General features: G+C 39.1%; 1 protein-coding gene across 1 annotated transcript in view; it reads left to right on the top strand.

Annotated features, from left to right (window-relative positions):
- Nucleotides 1-21302, top strand: part of CTNNAL1 (catenin alpha like 1) — a 64831-nt gene that overhangs the window by 12265 nt on the left and 31264 nt on the right. The window contains exons 3-7 of the mRNA XM_047096806.1: nucleotides 8428-8485; nucleotides 8726-8915; nucleotides 16267-16454; nucleotides 18105-18224; nucleotides 20289-20378. Coding sequence (XP_046952762.1) covers nucleotides 8428-8485; nucleotides 8726-8915; nucleotides 16267-16454; nucleotides 18105-18224; nucleotides 20289-20378 — 646 coding nt within the window. The remainder of the gene's footprint in view (nucleotides 1-8427; nucleotides 8486-8725; nucleotides 8916-16266; nucleotides 16455-18104; nucleotides 18225-20288; nucleotides 20379-21302) is intronic.

Below are 21302 nucleotides of genomic sequence, written 5' to 3'. Positions count from 1 at the left end.
AATTGGTTTCCATACAACACCCAGTGCTCATCCCAACAGGTGCCCTCCTCAATGCCCATCACCCACTGGTCTCCCTCTCACCCCCCACCAACCCTCAGTTTATTCTCAGTTTTTAAGAGTCTCTTGGGGTGCCTGGGTGGCTCAGTTGGTTAAGTGTCCGACTTCAGCTCAGGTCATGATCTCATAGTCCGTGAGTTCGAGCCCCGTGTCAGGCTCTGTGCTGACAGCTCAGAGCCTGGAGCCTGTGTCTCCCTCTCTCTCTGCCCCTCCCCTGCTCATGCTCTGTCTCTCTCTGTCTCAAAAATAAATAAAAACATTAAAAAAAAATTAAGGGTCTCTTATGGTTTGGCTCCCTCCCTCTCTTTTTTTTTCTTCCTCTCCCCCATGGTCTTCTGTTAAGTTTCTCAGGATCCACATAAGAGTGAAAACATATGGTATCTGTCTTTCTCTGTATGACTTATTTCACTTAGCATAACACTCTCCAGTTCTATCCACGTTGCTACAAAACGCCATATTTTATTCTTTCTCATTGCCAAGTAGTATTCCATTGTATATATAAACCACATCTTCTTTATCCATTCATCAGTTGATGGACATGTAGGCTCTTTCCATAATTTGGCTATTGTTTAAAATTTTTTTTTTCAACGTTTATTTATTTTTGGGACAGAGAGAGACAGAGCATGAATGGGGGAGGGGCAGAGAGAGAGGGAGACACAGAATCGGAAACAGGCTCCAGGCTCTGAGCCATCAGCCCAGAGCCTGACGCGGGGCTCGAACTCACGGACCGCGAGATCGTGACCTGGCTGAAGTCGGACGCTTAACCGACTGCGCCACCCAGGCGCCCCTAATTTGGCTATTGTTGAAAGTGCTGCTATAAACATTGGGGTACAAGTGCCCCTATGCATCAGCACTCCTGTATCCCTTGGGTAAATTCCTAGCAGTGCTATTGCTAGGTCATAGGGTAGATCTATTTTTAATTTTTTGAGGCATCTCCACACTGTTTTCCAGGGCGGCTGCACCAGTTTGCATTCCCACCAACAGTGCAAGAGGGTTCCCGTTTCTCCACATCCTCACCAGCATCTGTAGTCTCCTGATTTGTTCATTTTAGCCATTCTGACTGGCGTGAGGTGGTATATTAGTGTGGTTTTGATTTGTATTTCCCTGATGAAGAGTGACGTTGAGCATCTTTTCATGTGCCTGTTGGCCATCTGGATGTCTTCTTTCGAGAAGTGTCTATTTATGTTTTCTGCCCATTTCTTCACTGGATTATTTGTTTTTCAGGTGTGGAGTTTGGTGAGTTCTTTATAGATTTTGGATACTAGCCCTTTGTCTGATATGTCAATTCTTCAATATTACTTTTCCCATTCCATCGGTTGCCTTTTAGTTTTGTTGATTGTTTCCTTTGCAGTGCAGAAGCTTTTTATCTTCCTGAGGTCCCAGTAGTTCTTTTTTGCTTTTAATTCGCTTGCCTTTGGAGATGTGTCAAGTAAGAAATTGCTGCGGCTGAGGTCAGAGAGGTTTTTTCCTGCTTTCTCCTCTAGGGTTTTGATGATTTCCTGTCTCACATTTAGGTCTTCCACCTTTATTTATTTTGAGTTTGTTTTTGTGTATGGTGAAAGAAAGTGGTCTACTTTCATTCTTCTGTCCAGTTGCTGTCCAGTTCTCCCAGCACCATTTGCTAAAGAGACTGTCTTTTTTCCATTGGATATTCTTTCCTGCTTTGTCAAAGATTAGTTAGCCATACTTTTGTGGGTCCAATTCTGGAGTCTCTGTTCTATTCCATTGGTCTGTGTGTCTGTTTTTGTGCCAATACCGTGCTGTCTTGATGATTACAGCTTTGTAGTAGAGGCTAAAGTCTGGGATTGTGATGTCTCCTGCTTTGGTGTTCTTCTTCAATATCACTTTGGCTATTCGGGGTCTTTTGTGGTTCCATACAAATTTTAGGATTGCTTGTTCTAGCTTTGAGAAGAATGCTGCTGCAATTTTGATTGGGATTACATTGAATGTGTAGATAGCTTTGGGTAGTATGGACATTTTAACAATATTTATTCTTCCAATCCATGAGCACGGAATGTTTTTCCATTTCTTTCTATCTTCTTCAATTTCCTTCATAAGCTTTCTATAGTTTTCAGCATACAGATCTTTTACATCTTTGGCTAGGTTTATTCCTAGGTATTTTATGCTTCTTGGTGCAGTTGTGAATGGGATCAGTTTCTTTATTTGTCTTTCTGTTGCTTCATTATTAGTGTATAAGAATGCAACTGATTTCTGTACATTGATTTTGTATCCTGCGACTTTGCTGAATTTACCTGTCAGTTCTAGCAGACTTTTGGTGGAGTCTGTTGGGTTTTCCATGTGTAGTATCATGTCATCTGCAAAAAGTGAAAGCTTGACTTCTTCTTTGCCAATTTTGATGCCTTTGATTTCCTTTTGTTGTCTGATTGCTGATGCTAGAACTTCCAACACTATGTTAAACAACAGTGGTGAGAGTGGACATCCCTGTCGTGTTCCTGATCTCAGGGGGAAAGCTCTCCGTTTTTCCCCATTGAGGATGATATTAGCTATGGGCTTTTCATAAATGGCTTTTATGATGTTTAAGTATGTTCCTTCTATCCTGACTTTCTCAAGGGTTTTTATTAAGAAAGAATGCTGAATTTTGTCAAATGCTTTTTCTGCATCTATTGACAGGATAATATGGTTCTTTTCCTTTCTTTTATTAATGTGATGTATCACATTGATTGATTTGCGAATGTTGAACCAGCCCTGCAGCCCAGGAATGAATCCCACTTGATCATGGTGAATAATTCTTTTTATATGCTGTTGATTTTGATTTGCTAGTATCTTATTGAGAATTTTTTTGCTGGGTCTCTGTCTGGTTTAGGAATCAAAGTAATGCTGGCTTCATAGAATGAGTCTGAAAGTTTTCCTTCCCTTTCTATTTTTTGAGACAGCTTGAGAAAGATAGGTATTATCTCTGCTTTAAATGTCTGGTAGAATTCCCCAGGGAAGCCGTCTGGTCCTGGACTCTTATTTGTTGGGAGATTTTTGATAACTGACCCAATTTCTTCCCCGGTTATGGGTCTGTTCAAGTTTTCTACTTCTTCCTGTTTGAGTTTTGGATGTATGTGGGTGCTTAGGAATTTGTCCATTTCTTCCAGGTTGTCCAGTTTGTTGGCATATAAGTTTTCATAATATTCCCTGATAATTGCTTGTATTTCTGAGGGATTGTTGTAATAATTGCATTTTCATCCATGATTTTATCTATTTGGGTCATCTCCCTTTTCTTTTTGAGAAGCCTGGCTAGAGGTTTATCAATTTTGTTTACTTTTTCAAAAAAACCACCTCTAGGTTTCGTTGATCTGCTCTACAGTTTTTTTAAATTCTATATTGTTTATTTCTGCTCTGATCTTTATTATTTCTCTTCTTCTGCTGGGTTTGGGGTGTCTTTGCTGTTCTGCTTCTATTTCCTTTAGGTGTGCTGTTGATCCTAAAGGGGATTCTGTGAGTGAAATGTTGCAAGGACCTCAAAGTACCAGAGACATCACTACAAGCATGAAACCTACAGATATCACAGTGACTCTAAGCCCATATCTTTCAATAATAACACTGAATGTCAATGGACTAAATGCTCCAACCAAAAGACATAGGGTATCAGAATGGATAAAAAAAACAAGACCCATCTATTTTCTGTCTACAAGAGACTCATTTTAGACCCAAGGACACCTTCAGATTGAGAGTGAGGGGATGGAGAACAACTATCTGTCATGCTACTGGAAGTCAAAAGAAAGCTGGAGTAGCCATACTTATATCAGACAAACTAGTTTTTAAATTAAAGGCTGTAACAAGAGATGAAGAAGGGCATTATATAATAATTACAGGGTCTATCCATCAGGAAGATTATAAATTAGAATTATAACAATTATAAATGTCTATGCGCCAAATATGGGAGCCCCCAAATATATAAAACAATCACAAACATAAGCAACCTTACTGATAAGAATGTGGTAATTGCAGGGTACTTTAATACCCCACTTACAGCAATGGATAGATCATCAAGACATAGGATCAATAAAGAAATAAGGGCCCTGAATGATACATTGGATCAGATGGATTTGACAATTATATTTAAAACTCTGCATCCCAAAGCAACAGAATATACTTTCTTCTCAAGTGCCCATAGGACATTCTCCAAGATAGGTCACATACTGGGTCACAAAACAGCCCTTCATAAGTATACAAGAATTGAGATCATACCATGCACACTTTCAGACCACAATGCTATGAAACTTGAAATCAACCACAGGAAAAAGTCTGGAAAACCTCCAAAAGCATGGAGGTTAAAGAACACCCTACTAAAGAATGAATGGGTCAACCAGGCAGTTAGAGAAGAAATTAAAAAACAAATGGAAACAAATGAAAATGAGAAGACAACAATCCATATGCTTTGGAATGCAGCGAAGACAGTCCCGAGAGGAAAATACATTGCAATCCAGGCCTATCTCAAGAAACAAGAAAAATCCTGCCTGCTTTTAGATTACTCACATGTCTGTAGGCAGGAGACTTCAGACTCTTGCTAGCTGTTGGTTGGACGCCTCACTCAGTTGTTTGTCATGTTAGACTTTGCATCAGGCTGGTCAGATGTCTTCATGACATGGCAACTGGCCTCCTCTAGAGGGAATAATCTGAGAGAGAGAGAGAGAGAGAGAGAAAGATTGAAACCAGAGTGCCTTTATGACCTCTCTCAAAAGTACCACACTGTCGCTTCTGCTTGATTTATTAGTCAGAAGTAATTCACCAAGTTCAGCCCACACTCAAGGAGAGGGGATTGAGGCTCTACCTCTTAAAGGCAGGAATAGGAAAGAATTTTTGGACATATTTTAAAATCACTGCATTCTACCCTCTGGCCACAGATTGTTTACTTTTCTTCCTATTTATTCCCCTGCACCCCCAGGCCTCCCCAAAGTCTCATCCCTTTATGGCATAGCTGGAAATTAAAGATTTTGGCATCTAAATCTGATTCAGATGAGACTTCTTATATGCAGAGTTCCTTAGGTGTAGCTCCTTGAGTATAGTTCCATTTGATCTAAAGACCTATGAACTAAAGTGACAAGTTATCTGCTCCCAAGCACACAACTTTTAGTGGTGGGACAGGCAGAGGATAACCTGTTAAACAACAACTAAAATTGTTTAACAATTTTTGTTAAAACAGCAACTAAAAACAAAATAAAACAGGAAGTAAGCATAGGATAACAGCCATATTTTTCTGTTTGAAAATGGGGAAACTAGGAGCCACTGGTTCACAGTATTCTGAAACCCACCCAAACACAGGTTAATGGTACCTTGATGAAGACATGAAGCCCGGGAATGTTTCTTCATGGCCATTAGCACTGCTCTGAGTCATCCTCACTCATGAAAGGGAGCCCATATTTATATCTGCATGGTTTCTCAGCCTGCTCCCTGCCGATGGAAGCTTGGGGATGCAAAAAACTCTTCATTTTGTAGTGATCTATCTCCTTCAGTCCATGTCTCTTGACCTAATTGTACTGATCTGTCTCCTTCAGTCCATGTCTCTTGACCTAATTATCCTCAAAATTTTGTGAGTCTCCTGTGAATCTTATTGGGCTAACTTAATTAGACAAACCATACCCACAAGTCTCTTTATGATAAGCCCTGCTCTAACTTGGGCTTCTGCTGGGACTCCTGAGGGACAATACTCTTAAAGCTTCTCAGAGACCTGTTGTTTAAGTGAATGGATCTCTGGAACAGCACCTTGAATCTTCCTGAGATCTTAACATAAAATTTTATAGTCACACTCTCAGCTTCATCTTTAGACCTTGCTTCCTGACAGTGCCCTAGATTTTGTTTTTGCCTGGAAGCCATTCTTAATTTTAGCATCATTTGCCTTTTGGAGAAGCAAGGAATTTTCACATACAGCAAGTCCTGGCTTCTTTTTACTTAACAGTGTTTCCTTTCGCTTCTGTATCTCTTCTTACATTTTTACATTTTAAGCAAGAAGCTAAGTGGCACCTTCAAAATTTGTCTTGAAATCTCCTTAGCTAGATCACCCAGTTCATTAGGTTTATTCTCTAATTTACACATTCCTGGGGGTGATTTTCTGACACCACATAACAAAGATCTTCTTTTCTCCACTTTTCAATAAGATTTTTTTATGACTTTAAGCTTTTACCCATAGCTTCCTTGAGGAACTTCTGCAAAGTGTATTCAATACTCTCTAGCTTTTACTAACTCCTCAAAGTCCATTCAACTTCCACAGTCTGATGGCAAAGCCACTTCACATTTTAGGTTTGTTACAGCATTGCCACATTCGAGATACCAAAATATGTATTCATTATCTATTGATACATAACAAATTACCCCAAATTTACTGCCTTAAAACAATAAATAAATATTTATCATCTCAGTTTCTGTGAGTCAAGAATTCTGGGATGGTTTGCCTCATGGTTCTGGATGGTCTTTTGTGAAATTGAAATCCAGATGTTGGCTGGGCCCACTGTAATCTGAAGGCATGACTGAGGCCGGAGAATCTGTTTCCATGTTCATTCTTCTCACTGTTGGCAGGAGGCCTCAGTTTTTCACTATCTTTTGGCCGGAAGCCTCAGTTTCTTCCCATGTGGGTATCTCCATCGAGTTGCGAGAGTGTCCTTCACAATATGGTAGCTGTTTTTGTCCGGCAGTGATTGATCTGAGATTGAGAGGGAGAGAGAGAGGGAGGTGGAAGGTAAAATGTGTTTCATGATCTACTCTCAGAAGTATGCCATTGCTTCCACTTTATTCATTAGAAGTAAGTCACTAAGTTCAGTTCATACTTCAGGGGAGAGAAATGAGTCTCTGCCTCTTGAAAGGAGAAATATCAAAGAATTTGTGGACACATTTAAAAATCGCTGCAGAGATCATAGCAGTTTCCTGTTTAGAAACCCTTCAGTGGCTGCCAGTCATATTTAGAATAAAATACATAGCCTTTCATGGCTGGTCCCTGCCCACCTACTGGATATTGGTTTTCTACTTGCCTTCTTGTCACTGTTCTTTAACTGCTTCTAGCCTTACCTCATTCTTTGAACAAGATGGGCTTCCCTTCTCCTTCCCTCTCGCTCTCTCTCTCCTCCCCCTTCTTCACCTCCCTCTCCCTCTCCCTTTCTCTCTCTCTGTCCCTTTCTCTCTCCCCCCTCCAACAATTATTTCTTCTCCCTAGAATGCTTTGTCCCCTGATGTTTGCCAACTTGACTACTTTATACCATTTAGATCTTAGTTTAAATATCACTTCCTCATAGAAGGAGGATCAACTAATCTGAGATAGCTGCAAAAATACTTCTATCGTATTATACTGTTTTAATATTTTGTATAGTATTTGCATTATTTTTGTTTGTTTGTTTACCTTTTTGATTATCATCTGTCCTCCCTCCCACTTGAATGTAAGCTCCATGAGAGTTTGGGTCTTTTCTTTGATTTACATTGCTTTTTCATCATTGCCTAAAATTTTATTTGGTATATGGTAGATGTGCAACAAATATATTTTATATGATTTTATAAATTATGTATAAATTTATTTTATATATTTTGTTATTCTGATAGACTGTAAACTGAACAAGGGCAGGATTGTGTTAGTCTTGTTCACTGATGCATTCTTAGGACCTGGCATCTAGGAAACATTCAAAATTTGAAAAATAATATAGGTGAGGAAATTTGGAGAGATTAAGTAAATTTCCCAAGGTCATTTAGCTAGTAGTGGCAGAGCCAAGGCTCAAACCCAGGCCTTCCTGATTCTAAACTATTAGTACCATAACCTGTAAAGTTTCTCAAAGAGCCATTCCTCTTCTCTTAGTTCTGTATTCTGGTATTTGCTAATGCACTTATATAAATCATTTCACAGTTATATTTAGTGGACATGTACTATTTAAGATCCATAGTTTTCATGTAACATTCTTTAAATATTTTGATATGTCGGTATAGTTCACGTACTAGTTTTCTAGGACATTTTGAGGATTTATATTTGTTTCAACAAGCTTAACTTGTCACCTTCTATATTTTACTTCAGGGCCTGGAATCAGGTATTAAAACTCTTGGTATGTAATGTATTTTGGGTCTACAACAACACTTAGAGAAGTATAAAACATAGATTACAGTGGTCATTCTAAAATGTCTGGCTAATTCAGTAAGCATGTATGGCATGCATACCATTTTGTACAACCTATACACTTCTAGGCAGTGGAATGGAATGTTGTCTCTACTCTCACAGCAGCTCGAGCCATAGTCGAGGAAATTAGATCTCTACTGTGCCGTAAGCACTAAGAAGTGCTTTGGTTTTTTGTGAGGTGTTTTGTTTTGTTTTGTTTTGTTTTGTTTTGTTTTGTTTTGTTTTGTTTTTGAGTGTAATGAGCCTCCCTTTCCTACTTTTCTCCTGTCTTTAAGATTTGTTGGAATACCTGGAGGGCTTCTGGAACTATATGTCCCAGATAACCATCATCAGGTAAACTTGGGATTGTTATTAATAGAAACATTGTCTTGAGGAGGGATGCAGGATGCTTTACTGGTTGTCTCTGGGTTGAAGCATTAAAGCCGTCAATTTAGTCTACTAGGCCAAAGACTGTTGCCGTATGCCAGGCTTAATCCAGTATTCTGGGCTTAATTTTCTTGGCCTTTGTGATATAGTTTTAAAAGATATTGAGATAAATTTTAAGCAAATGCTTTTATCTTCTTCTATTTTTAGATCACCACGCTTATTAATCATAAAGATAATACCAAAAAGTCTGATAAAACTCTGCAAGCAATTCAGCGTGTAGGACAAGCCGTCAACTTGGCAGTTGGAAGATTTGTTAAAGTAGGGGAAGCTATAGCCAATGAAAACTGGGACTTGAAAGAAGAAATAACTATTGCCTGTATTGAAGCTAAACAAGCAGGTATGTGATATTGATATTAAAGCTTTTTTATACCAATTTTATTGCTTTGGATACCATGACAGATTATTGTCTTATTTTGAGCAAAAATATGTTCTGTGCTTTAGCCCTGTGATTATAGATTCCTATAGATTCTGGATTAGCTTCCAGAAATATGGAACTTCTCTTGGCTCAAGTCCTAAATCTGACACACTGAATTCTTTCACTGGGTAGGGAGATGGTCTTCCATTCTTGCCATTAGCCATTGAAATGCCAGAGATACAGAGGAATGTGGGGCATAGTCTCTGTCCTCAAGGAGCAAATTAGCATGCTCAGGGTTGTAAGTTTGAGCCCCATGTTGGGTGTAGAGATCACTGAAAAATAAAATCTTCAAAAAAAAAAATTAGTGTATTCCTATACTCTATAGCAGACAAATCATAGTGACTACAAATTTTATGAAGTCCCACAGTTCTCTATAGCTGGTGGCACAGAAGCCTGAGAGAACCTGGGGTATTTTGATGGATACAAGTAGTTCAGCCTTGTTGAAGTACAATTTTTCCATTTTTTTCTTTCAATAAATAAATATTTATTTATTTATTTATTTATTTATTTTTTTTTTTTTAATTTTTTTTTTTCAACGTTTATTTATTTTTGGGACAGAGAGAGACAGAGCATGAACGGGGGAGGGGCAGAGAGAGAGGGAGACACAGAATTGGAAACAGGCTCCAGGCTCTGAGCCATCAGCCCAGAGCCCGACGCGGGGCTCGAACTCACGGACCGCGAGATCGTGACCTGGCTGAAGTCGGACGCTTAACCGACTGCGCCACCCAGGCGCCCCTCTTTCAATAAATATTTAGTGAGTGCTGACTATATGCCAGGCTTTCTTTTAGGCCATTGTGAAATAGCTGTGTGTACATCAGTCAAATGTCTACCCTCATGGGGCTTGCATTCTAGTGAGGGAGACCAGAAACAAATGAATAGATATATAATTATTATTCATGAAAAAATAAAGCAGAGTAAGGGTTAGGAGACCAGAGGAGGTATGTTTTACAGAGGACAGCTTTTCTCAACTTTGATACTGTTGACATTTGGGGCCAGATAATTATTTGTTGATAATTCTTTGTTGGTGGTGGGGGCTGTCCTGTGCATTATAAAGTATTTACCAGAATCCCTAGCTTCTACCTATTAGAAGCCAGTAGATTCCCTCTTCTCCCACTGTGACACCAAATCTTGTAACATTCCATACCTTGTCAAATGTCCTTTTTGGGGTCTAAATGGCCCCCAGTTGAGAACTACTAAGGTAGAGAGTCAGGAAATCCTCTAAGGAAGTAACATTGTTGCAGAGACTGAAAAATGAGGGCCACAGCTACATGAATGAATGAATATCTGAAAGAATGGTATTTCTGGAAAGGAGAAGAGTGAGAATAGGTATGTCCTTCTAGGCAGAGATAGGAACTTTGGACTGTGTTATAAGTATAATAGGAAGCCTAATGGAAGGTTTCATACAGGGTGGTGGCACAATCTCATATTTGAAAAGGTCACTGGTGGGGTGCCTGGGTGGCTCAGTCGGTTGAGCATCTGATTTCGGCCCAGGTCGTGATCTCACAGCTCGTGAGTTCAAGCCCTGCGTCAGGCTCTGTGCTGACACCTCAGAGCCTGGAGCCTATTCCAAATTCTGTGTCTCCCTCTCTCTCTGTCCCTCCGTCTGTCTGTCTCTCTCTCTCTCTTCTCTCTCTTTCTCTGTCTCAAAAATAAATACACATTTATTTTATTTTTTTAGTGTTTATTTTTGAGAGATAACGCCAAGGTTTGGATAACTCCAAGGCTTGGAGTATGAACAGCTAGGGAAATGGTGGTGCTATTTACTGGGGGAGGAGCAGGTATGTTTAGAGGGTCATCTGGGTGAGATAAGGCCAAGTAAATATGGAGGGGCCAACCAGGTCATATATGGTCCTGTGTGTTCTATGAATGGCTTCAGGTATTACTCTGTAGATGACAGACTGAGGAAATTTCAGCCAGATGAGAGACATAGTTTGTCTTTCTGGTAGTATGGAGGAAATGAACAAAGAGGGTTGATTGAGAGAGTTCAGACACAGGGAGGGAAATTACTATGGAAGCTTCTACAGTAAACCATGCTAAGCCACGGCAATGTCTTAGAGATAATAAAGAGCAGGGAGGGCGTGCAAAATATTAAGGTGGTTAAATAGCTAGAACTTTGGTATTAGCTAAAAGAAAGGGAGGATTCTGAGTTGACTCTTGAATTTCTAGCCATTCACTGTGATAGTGAATAAACTTTAAGTGGGGAAGGAGGGATGGCCTCATTGTATTTATAACTTGTATTTTGCCTACATTTTAAAGAGGATTTGAAATAGATTACAATAAAAGATATATGTTTAATAAACCCGTTATAATAGGAGATGAAAATAAATATTCTGGAAAGTTTGGCCAATGCTGTTACTTTAATTAAGCATGAAATTTATCTTTGAAAATCCTGAAAGGCAAGACAAAAATGTGGAAAAGAAAGGGTTATATAATTCTCATTGTTTGTTGAAAGGAAACAGACCAGCTCGTCAAGAGGAGAGCAACTTTTTTCCTGGCACTAAATTATTGTGTGGGCACTTATACAACAGACATTACATAAGGCAGTGGACAATTCAACAGAAAATGTAGAGATGGTCTACATATTACTGTTTTTTTATAGCAACCCTTAATTAGGTTTTTGAATAGGTTTTGAATAGAGTTTTTTTAATGAAAGGGCAAGCTGAGTCCTACTCACCTTATGGGCTTTGTAGGATGTCACTGTGCTCAGTGTATGGTGAGAAAAGAGGACATGGTCCACCGACCCGCACTCCTGTAGACTGTGGCTCTCTGTGAGTAACTCTAAGGCCAGGCGGCTCCATACAGGAATCTTTCAGAAGCCATCTGTTGTCATGGGCTCTGCCTGTTGTCTCTTTTCATTTGGAAGTTGCCTTTCCCCTCTTGAGAACTACCTCTTATGTCACTCTGGTAAGAGAATGAGAATGGCGCCTTCTGGAGTTGTATATATGGAAGCCCTAATTTCTCTTAACATGCACAAATTTAAGACTTAACTTGAATCACTCCTGAAATGTTTCTGGTCCACTCAGCCCATAGTAATCAATTTCTCCTCTGAACAATTTAATATTTATTTGAGGGGAATAATGTAAAGTAGTGATAAAGAACTAGGACTTTGGAGTCAGACTGCCTGGATTTTAGTCCCAGCTTTTCACTTGATACCAGTGTGATATTGAGCAAGCTATTAAACTTTTTTAAACCTCAGTTTTCTCATCAATAAAATAGGGGTGATGTTAGTGTTTACAGAAGTGTTTTGATATAATGCATGTATGCATTTGGCTCATAGAAAGTACTCGATAAGTATTAGTTGTTATACTTATTACTGTTTTTCTTTTTTCTTTCTTCTGTTGAGTTCTTTTTTTTTTTTTTTAAAGTAATCTCTACACCCAACATGGGGCTTGAACTTATGACCTGCAGGATTAAGAGTCGCATGCTCCACTGACTGAGCCAGCCAGGGGCCCCTCCTCTGTTGAGTTCTTGCACTGTGTTTTTACCTTTTTTAAAATTGAGGTATAATTGACATATAAAGTTAAGTTCGTTTTGATGTACAGCATAGTGACTCAATATTTGTACATACAGTTGGCTTTAGACAACGCAGGGATTAGGGGTACTGACCCCCTGTGCAGTTGGAAATTGATGTATAACTTTGACTCCCCCAAAATTTAACTGATAGCTTACTGTTGACCATAAGCCTTACCGATAACATAAACAGTTGGTTAACACATATTTTGCGTGTTATTACTGTATTCTTACAATAAAGGAAGCTAGAGAAAAAAAAATATTAAGAAAGTCATAAGGAAGAGAATATACATTTGTAATACTATACTGTTTTTACTGAAAAAAAAATCTGCATGTAAATGGACCCACAGCATTCAAACCCATGTTGTTTAAGGGTCAACTACATTGTGAAATACTCACACAGTAAGTCTAGTTAATATCTGTCATCAGATATAGTTAAAAAAAATTTGTGATGAGAACTTTTAAGATTTAGTGTCTTAAAAATAAGCAATATTTTCAAAAATACGGAATACAGTATTAACTATAGCTGCCACGCTGTGTATCACATCCCATAACTTATTTATTTGGTAACTAGAAGTTTATAATTTTAGACTCCACCCAATTTGTGCCCCTCCTCCAATATTTTTACTTGTCTACTTAGGTTTTATATTTTATATGGGAGCTCAATAAATATTTGTATTTAACCGACTTTGGATTTTCACATTAAGACACAACAGTAATTACATATACAAGTTAAAAATGGCAACCACGAAGCTAAAAGGACAGCTCTGTGACTTTTTCAGAAAGCTAATTTCTGAACAGTCTACACTTTGAACAGCTTTATAATGTTAAGGAAGAATTTGACCATGTTGGTGGAGCTAACCAAATGTTACCATCCCACGTAGTTAGGAGTTTAATGCCTGGGTTTAGTCAGAAAAAGGAAAAGTTATATAATACCATATGTGCAGGCTCATATGTAGTATCTTTGAGGATTGAGAGCTGTAGGAAAAAGTAACATTTTCCAGAGGTAGAGAGGAAACATTTTTATCCTCTAAATTATTGCAAACTGATACTAATCCTCTTGCCCCTTTTTGTGTACATAAAAGTTTAATTCTAACCTTTCTATTCCTCTGTATATTTTGCTATGTAAAATGTATTAGTAACCTATTGTGTAACAAATTAACCCAAACCTAGCAACTTAAAACCACATTTATTACCTCACATAGTTTCTGAAGGTCAGAAGTCAGAGAGTGGCTTAGCCAGCTGGGTCTGGGTCACTGTTTCTCATGAGGTTGTACTCAAGGTGTCTGTTGGGCCTGTAGCTATCTGAAAGCTTGACTGGACCGCAGGATCTATTGCTTTCCTCTTTTGATTTTTGGCAGACTTTACTTCTTTGTTGGCTTTGGCCAGAGGCCTCAGTTTCACCTTATCTATGCCTCTTTGTAGGAATGGCTACTTACAACATGGTAGTTGGCTTCCCTCAGACAGAGAGAGTGAGCGAGAGCAACCAAGATGGCTACCTTAGTGTCTTTAAAAACCTAATCTTGAAGGTGACAAACCATCACTTCTACCCTACCAACCCTGGTGTGATGTGGGAGGAAACCACACAAAGATGTAGATTCCAGGAGGTGGGGAACTTTGGGAGCCATCTTGGAGGCTGGCTACCACAGACTTCCTCTTATTAGTAGAGTTTGAGCTGTTGTCATGATATGTAACCAATACATATCTAGTGGCTTATCCTTTGGGTTTTCCTGTGTTGTTTCAGATTCCTGTTGTCTGAAAGTAAATTTACCATACCCCTTTCTGTGACCTTCTTTCTGATTAAAAAAAAAATGATTCAGGTTCACAAACTCGAAGCCTCTTTTTTTTTTTTTTTTTTTCCATTTCTCCTTCTTTTCTTATCACTGTTCAGGTACGAATTTTATATTTTCTTTCCTTGGTATCTTTCAAATCATCTTTTTCATATTCCCATGGCTGCCATCCTTGCAAGATCCTTACTACTTCATACCCACCGATGACATAGCTGCCTCATTAGTACCCTGACTTTGAGTCTCTCCTTTCTAGTCCAGGTGCTTTCACCAGACTCATCCTAAATCTTGATTTCATTCTGTCACACCCTATGACCTGTCCGTGAAAGTTCAGGTACTTTTATTCAGTATCATTAACCTATGGGCAGATACTTTATTGGATGTATATAATGATATTGACAAGGGGACTTCTGTGAGAAAATCAATCTATTATGTACTGAGGTTTACTTAGGATGTAAAAAATTATCTTGAACATTGCAAGATGATGGAAAGTTTATTTTTTTTAAATTGTTAGGTTAAACCGTAAAGTTTGGAAGAAATTATAGCCTGGTTTCATTTTTAAGGCGAACATATATTTGTATTGTTTTATTGATGCATAATTGCTATTACAGAAATCAAAGCATTTTGATGGCAACATTTTGATAGTGAAGAAGAGACTTTTTCTAGAAGGTTGGAAGTTTATTTGGTACAATGGGCATGGTATGCTAGGCATCGTAAGAAGTATAAATTCAAACAGCAGGTCTCAGGGTCAGCCTGTGGTTTGAGTTCTCAGGATAGATGCTTTCATTGTTTTCCCATGCAGAGCCCAGGTGCCCAACAGATAAACTAGATTGTTATTTCCCTTTGCCAGTGGATCATTTTTCTACGCCCCCTTTTCACTGAAGATGCCTCCCAAGGGGCACAAAGCTTTGTCTTTTTTCCGTGGGTGTTCATAAAAACCCTAGCCCCTTCGGGGTATGGAGATGTGCAGTGACCCCTACCCCTTACCCCAGTACACCTCTGTCTCCTCACCCCTGGCCAATGCCATGGCAGCTGCTTACTGCTCTGCTTTGGGTTCTCCTTCTTTTTTTTAACTTTTTTAAAACTTTTTTTTAATGTGTACTTATTTTTGAGAGAGAGAGACAGAGACAGAGTGTGAGCCGGGAAGGGACAGAGAAGGAGACACAGAATCTGAAGCAGGCTCCGAGCTCAGCTGTCAGCACAAGACCCAATGTGGGCTCGAACTCACAAACTGTGAGATCGAGCTGAGCTGAAGTCAGACACTCAACTGACTGAGCCACCCAGGCACCCCTTAACTTTTTTTTTTTTAATGTTTATTCATTTTTGAGAAAGCAAGAGAGAGAGAGAGAGAGAGAGAGAGAGAGAGTATGAATGGGGTAGGGGCAGAGAGAGAGGGAGACACAGAATCCGAAGCAGGCTCCAGGTTCCGAGCTGTCAGCACAGAGCGCCCCCCTTCTTCTTATTTTGTTTTTTTAATGTTTATTTATTTTTGAGAGAGAAAACACGTGAGCAGGGGAGGGGCAGAGAGAGAGGAGACAAAGAATCCAAAGCAGGCTTTAGGCTCCAAGCTGTCAGCACAGAGCCTGATGCAGGGCTCGAACCCACGAACCAGGAGATCACGACCTGAGCCATGGTCAGACGCTTAACCGACTGAGCTACCCAGGCGCCCCAGAGCAGGAGGCTTTTTAGATCATGTAGTTGGCTATACCACTGGAAACAAAAGTTAATATATTTTTCAAACTTGGTGAAGGCAACAAATTTTTCAGAGTTCTCAAAGTTCATTATTTTGTCATTCAGGAGCCTCATATGATAATCCTTGTGTTCATCAAAGAGTAGCTATTTCTTCTTCTTGAAATTAAACTCCAAAGCCAATGTCTAACTGTTGAGCATGATCTCTCTTCAAGAGTAAAGTCTAGATTTTAATTTAAGTGCATCTTATTCCCAATTTAACTTTTCACCCTTGCCTTTCTTGTTAGGAGAAACAATTGCAGCACTTACAGATATAAGCAGCTTGAATCACCCAGAATCTGATGGCCAGATCACAATTTTTACGGATAAAACAGGCGTTATAAAGGCTGCAAGATTACTTCTTTCTTCAGTGACAAAAGTGTTGTTGCTGGCAGACCGAGTAGTCATTAAGCAGATAATAACATCAAGAAATAAGGTACTTGTCTTTCTTGTGTTTCTATACTTGTGACTTTCAGGGTTGTTCAAAAAGTATCTTTTAGGTTAATTACAGGTAATTTGGCAATGCTTGTCAGTTTTAATGTTTATAACTCCACTTGTCTATAGCTTAAAAGTGGTATTTCTTCTGTACCTATAAGTCCTAAACAATGTGTGTTCTGGGTCTAAACTTTTAGATGCAAATAATATTTCTTCTCAGAAAACCATTATCTACTTGTTTAAGCTTATTCGTTAAAGCTTTTCATGTGCACAAATTCAGGAAGAAAAGCCAAGCACCATGACAACATATGTAGTGGAAACGTAGTTGATAAAAATACCAAATTCCTCAGTATCTTTTTTTTCAGAGTCAGAGGATAATAATTTATGAGCTTAAGAAAAAAAATTCAGTCATCTGAAACCACAATTATCCAAATTTCTACAAAATTTCTACATGCAGTATCCCTAGAGACAATGGATAATCATGAGGCTTACAGAATAAATTTAAACTCTCCCAGCCTAGAACTTTTCCAGTCTCTTCAGCTAATGGTTGTGCTCCTCCATCATCTGGGAGGCTAGGGCATGTACAGTCACTTCTTTCCCTGGATGATTCCCTAGGCAAGGAGGAGGGGAGTCTGCCAGGGAAGAGGTTGTCTTAGTCAAGTTTGAGGACAAAACTACCAGAGGAGTGTTGAGTGAATCAGAGTGTGAGTTTCAAAAGAAAAAGAATTTGGAGAGGTAGACCGGGCAGTGCCAGAGGGACAAGAGAAAACCTTCCTGTCTGTGAAAGATAAGAGTGTCCACGCAGTGGCGGCCATCGGCCTTATCTGTCCTAGGCGCCTGCACTTCCTGAGCTGCCAGGGCAGACTAACACACCAAACATCCATCACATCCTCAGTTTAAAAAAGTAAACACAGGATATCTGTGTTTTCTTTACCTATCTTGGTCTGATGAAAGCTAATCCAGTGGTGTTATTTTAGAGAAAGGGATTTGAAAATATGTTTCACATTTACTTACTTTACTTCTAATATCAAGAAAACACCTAACATTGTCTGTTGGCTCTGCTAGAGATTTCTCGCTTCTTTCACCTCAGCTTCCCAAAGCCTCTTGGCCACTGATTTATTCGACACAGGCAATTCCTGATTCATCCAAACCATTTTCCTGCGCTCGAAGTGCCACAATTCCCTTCCCACTCCTCACAGTGCAGGTGACCTTCCTTCCACTTCTTCCACTTCTTGGGAAGAATGGGGTTCCTGGGTTCTGGTTCACTGAACCTCGAGGCTTCTGTGTGTCGTCTTTTTCCTCCCTCGCTCCCTAGTTCTCTGAAGATTTGATTACCTCCGTCCTGCACACTTCCACCTTCTCCAGACTTTGCTACATGAATGATCTCCTCTGTCTATTGAGGCATTTCTTGTACTCTTTTTCCTTTTAACTTTCAGAGTAACACCAAGTCTTCCCATCCTAAAGACAAATCATTCACTAGATGGTGTTAACTTTTGGGTCTGCTTCACTACTGCTCTGGGCTCTTCCTTTCCTGCCTTCTCCTCCTTAGCTTTCCCCTAGAATTCAGTTTCTCCTTTTCCCTGGGTACTCAGCCTCGACATCTCAGTCTCTTTCACATCTACACATGACAATAAAATATTCTGTTTTGCAGGTTCTTGCAACTATGGAAAGACTGGAGAAAGTGAATAGCTTTCAAGAGTTTGTCCAAATATTCAGTCAATTTGGAAATGAAATGGTGGAATTTGCACATCTAACTGGTGATAGACAAAATGTATGTATTTACCACATTCAAAAATCTTCAAATACATGCATACCTTTTAATTTGGATGGAGGTGTGATCTTTGTGATCATTTGGGTTGGTTTCTTTGCTTATTAAACTTGTAACCTTGCTGTTGAAAGCCTTTCATAAAACAGCCAGGATAAAGTAAATAAATCTGCATGGTGTTTTGTTTTTGTGGGGTTTTTTTGTTTTGTTTTGTTTTTTTTGCATACATACAACTGTTAAATACGTTCTCACTACACACACTAAGAAAGGTCATACTTGTCTTTACGGCTCAAATCTAATATTCCCTCTTCTATGAAACTACATTTTACCGTCTACCCAGGCTCAGACAAATAGAGTCATCATATATATTCTGATAGTATTTTGTTGTATATCTTGTTAATTCTTTTTGTAACTTGTTATATATTATTCTGCTCTGATCTGTTTCTGGAAGTTTTCTACATTAGATCACTAATACTAACTCAAGCATTGTTTATCTGCATTAGCTATGTATTAGGTACTTAATGTACATGATCTCATTTAATTTTGAAAACATTCCTGCAAGGTAGGTATTGTTATTACTGTTTTACACCTGAGGAAACAGAACCTGAGATGATAATAAACTTTCCCAAGGTCACTCTTCTAGCAGATTCAACTCTGTTATGTCTGATTTTGGAGCCTGTAATTTTCAGCCTACACCATGATATTAGTTCTTGTAGGTCTGTTCCCCAATTTAGACTATAAGCTCATAAGTTTAGGGAGGTGGAAAAGCATGTTGTATCTAGGGTTGACTTTTCTTTGTTGGGGTATTCTTGCATGAGTTCATCTTGTTAGCAGGTTAAATATATAATGACCTCTTCTTGAGATGTTTTGGTATAGTCACATCGGGCATCACGTTGGGCATGTACAATCCCGGTTGTAGCTGAAGTTAGAAGAAGCATATTGGCCTGGAAAGTGGCAGGCTGGATTGTATGCTTAACTTAGTGTTTCTTGGACCATCTGGATTTTCTGGAGACTTCTCTTGTGTCCTGTGGACCAGCCTTCTAACAGATTGAGATGCCATCTTCTTTTATCATTTGTTATCACCATACAATATGTGGTTCATGGATGACTTACAAGTCACAAATGAAAACACTAATATGGCAGGTGAAATTTTTGTGTAATTCAGATTTCAGTGACCATAAGTAAAGTTTTATTGGGACATAGCCATGTTAGTCGAATAGTGTCTAGAGGTGGCTTTCATACTATGATGGCAGAATTAAGTAGTTGTTTCAGAGACCATTTGACCCAGAAAACCTAAAAAGTTTATTGTCTGGCCTTTTATTAAAAATGACTGCTGACCTCTGATTTAGATAGTCGTGACCAAAGTATTATGAGAGTATTTGGTTCTAGATTTGATCACAACATTTAGGTACTTTCTGTGATAGCACACATTCTATCAAGGGCTCTATGAAGAGAAACTAAAAGAAAAAAATTCAAAGCACAGTGCCTGCTTCAGACTTTATAATCTACTTGGAAGAAACTCTATGCCCAAGAAACGTCTTAAGAATATTTCAGGGCAGCATATTGGTTAAGTTTAGGTCAAATAAAACTCCGTTTGAGATGAATAAATACTTGGAGGGGATTAATCAGACATGGTCTCTGAAAGAGGTGACTTCTAAGTATCTATTTGGAAGGAAAAGCCCATAAATACTTGATTAATAAGCAACTGTTAATTGAGTAAAGGATAGGATGGTTGTTTCCGGTCAGGAGAGAGGTGTGTCCACATAGGCATGAGAATGTCTGGCATGCAGGCCACCAGAGCGTGAGCCGCGAGGCAACAATCCCCTCGTTCTCAGTCCCTGGCTCTGCTGCCCTCAGTAGGGGCAGCTGTTTCTTCCCACACATCGTGTTGATGTATTTAGATCAAAGTGGTGACATTTTATAAAAGTTTATCCTGGTTTTTTTTTCACTTTGCCACCTTTTAAACAATGTTAGTTGGCTGAGTCTTGTTATTGTTGAATAAATGATTTTCCAAGAAATCGGATTGTTTATAGGATCCTAGACTGTTCAATGATTTTATTTCATTTTTAGGATCTGAAAGATGAGAAGAAAAAGGCAAAAATGGCAGCAGCAAGGGCAGTTCTTGAAAAGTGTACAATGATGCTTCTCACAGCCTCAAAGGTAGGAACACTTTTGTTTTACCTGATTAAACGCATCTAACTTACGTATTTTACATTTTTAGAAAGATCAGAGTGATAAATCAGAACATAGGCCACAGCAGTCAAATCTGTTATTCTTTAGCAAGAATGCTAACTTCCTTCCCCAGTTCCAAACAGCAGTTAATCCGTGAGTCAGCTTTGAGTGAGCAGCCGAGCGGAAGATGGTGTATTGGGTGCTGTGACTCGGGCCTGTCACACACTGTCACTGCCTCTGCAGGGTTTGCCAGTCTCATTGGGGAGCCAGCACACGTGCTCTTGAAAAAGCTAGGCGAGTTAGAATCTGTTGAGTAACAGTGGAGTACTAATTCAGCCTTTAATTTGTTTATTCTGTCAATTCATACCTTTAATGCCTTATTCTCCTTTTAACAAAATTGTGAATTGAGCGCTTGTAATTCCAAACAGCAGCTGGCCAGCAAATTGGTACAATTCAAGAACGAACTAGTAAACAGCTCGTTAGCAGTTTATTTAGAACTGCCTTTTCTGCTCAGAATATTCACTCTAGCCTAGGATTAGTGAAGCCACAAAGTCCACTGGAGCCCACTTGGAAGGCCCTGTTCACATCTAGGCCCATGAGGAGTTTTCATTCTCATTTTTTAAACGCCAAAGATGCCTCCACAGACATGCAACATTTGTTCGTTTTTCCTCATTCTTTTTTAGTTTTTGCACATGTAAGACAACATTTTAAAATAGTTTTAATCATGATAAAGATAGTTTTTCCCCCCAAATTTTAAGTAAACTTACTGAAGTATAAAGATACAGTTTTGCACTGTGCCTTTTTCACTTAACCTTGCTATCGCTTTTTACTCATCCTGCTTCCACTTGTAGTGAGGAGAAGCAGCTGGGTGAGCCAGGGACCCAGGAGATTTTGGTAAAGAACCATTTTTAT

Source organism: Lynx rufus, unplaced genomic scaffold, assembly GCF_022079265.1.
Source record: "Lynx rufus isolate CCGP_SWC_20201006 ecotype Redwood Valley unplaced genomic scaffold, mLynRuf1.p SCAF_10, whole genome shotgun sequence".
NCBI classification, from domain to species: Eukaryota; Metazoa; Chordata; class Mammalia; order Carnivora; family Felidae; genus Lynx; species Lynx rufus.
Note: the sequence above shows the minus strand (reverse complement) of the source record. Positions and strands in the feature narration are given on the sequence as shown.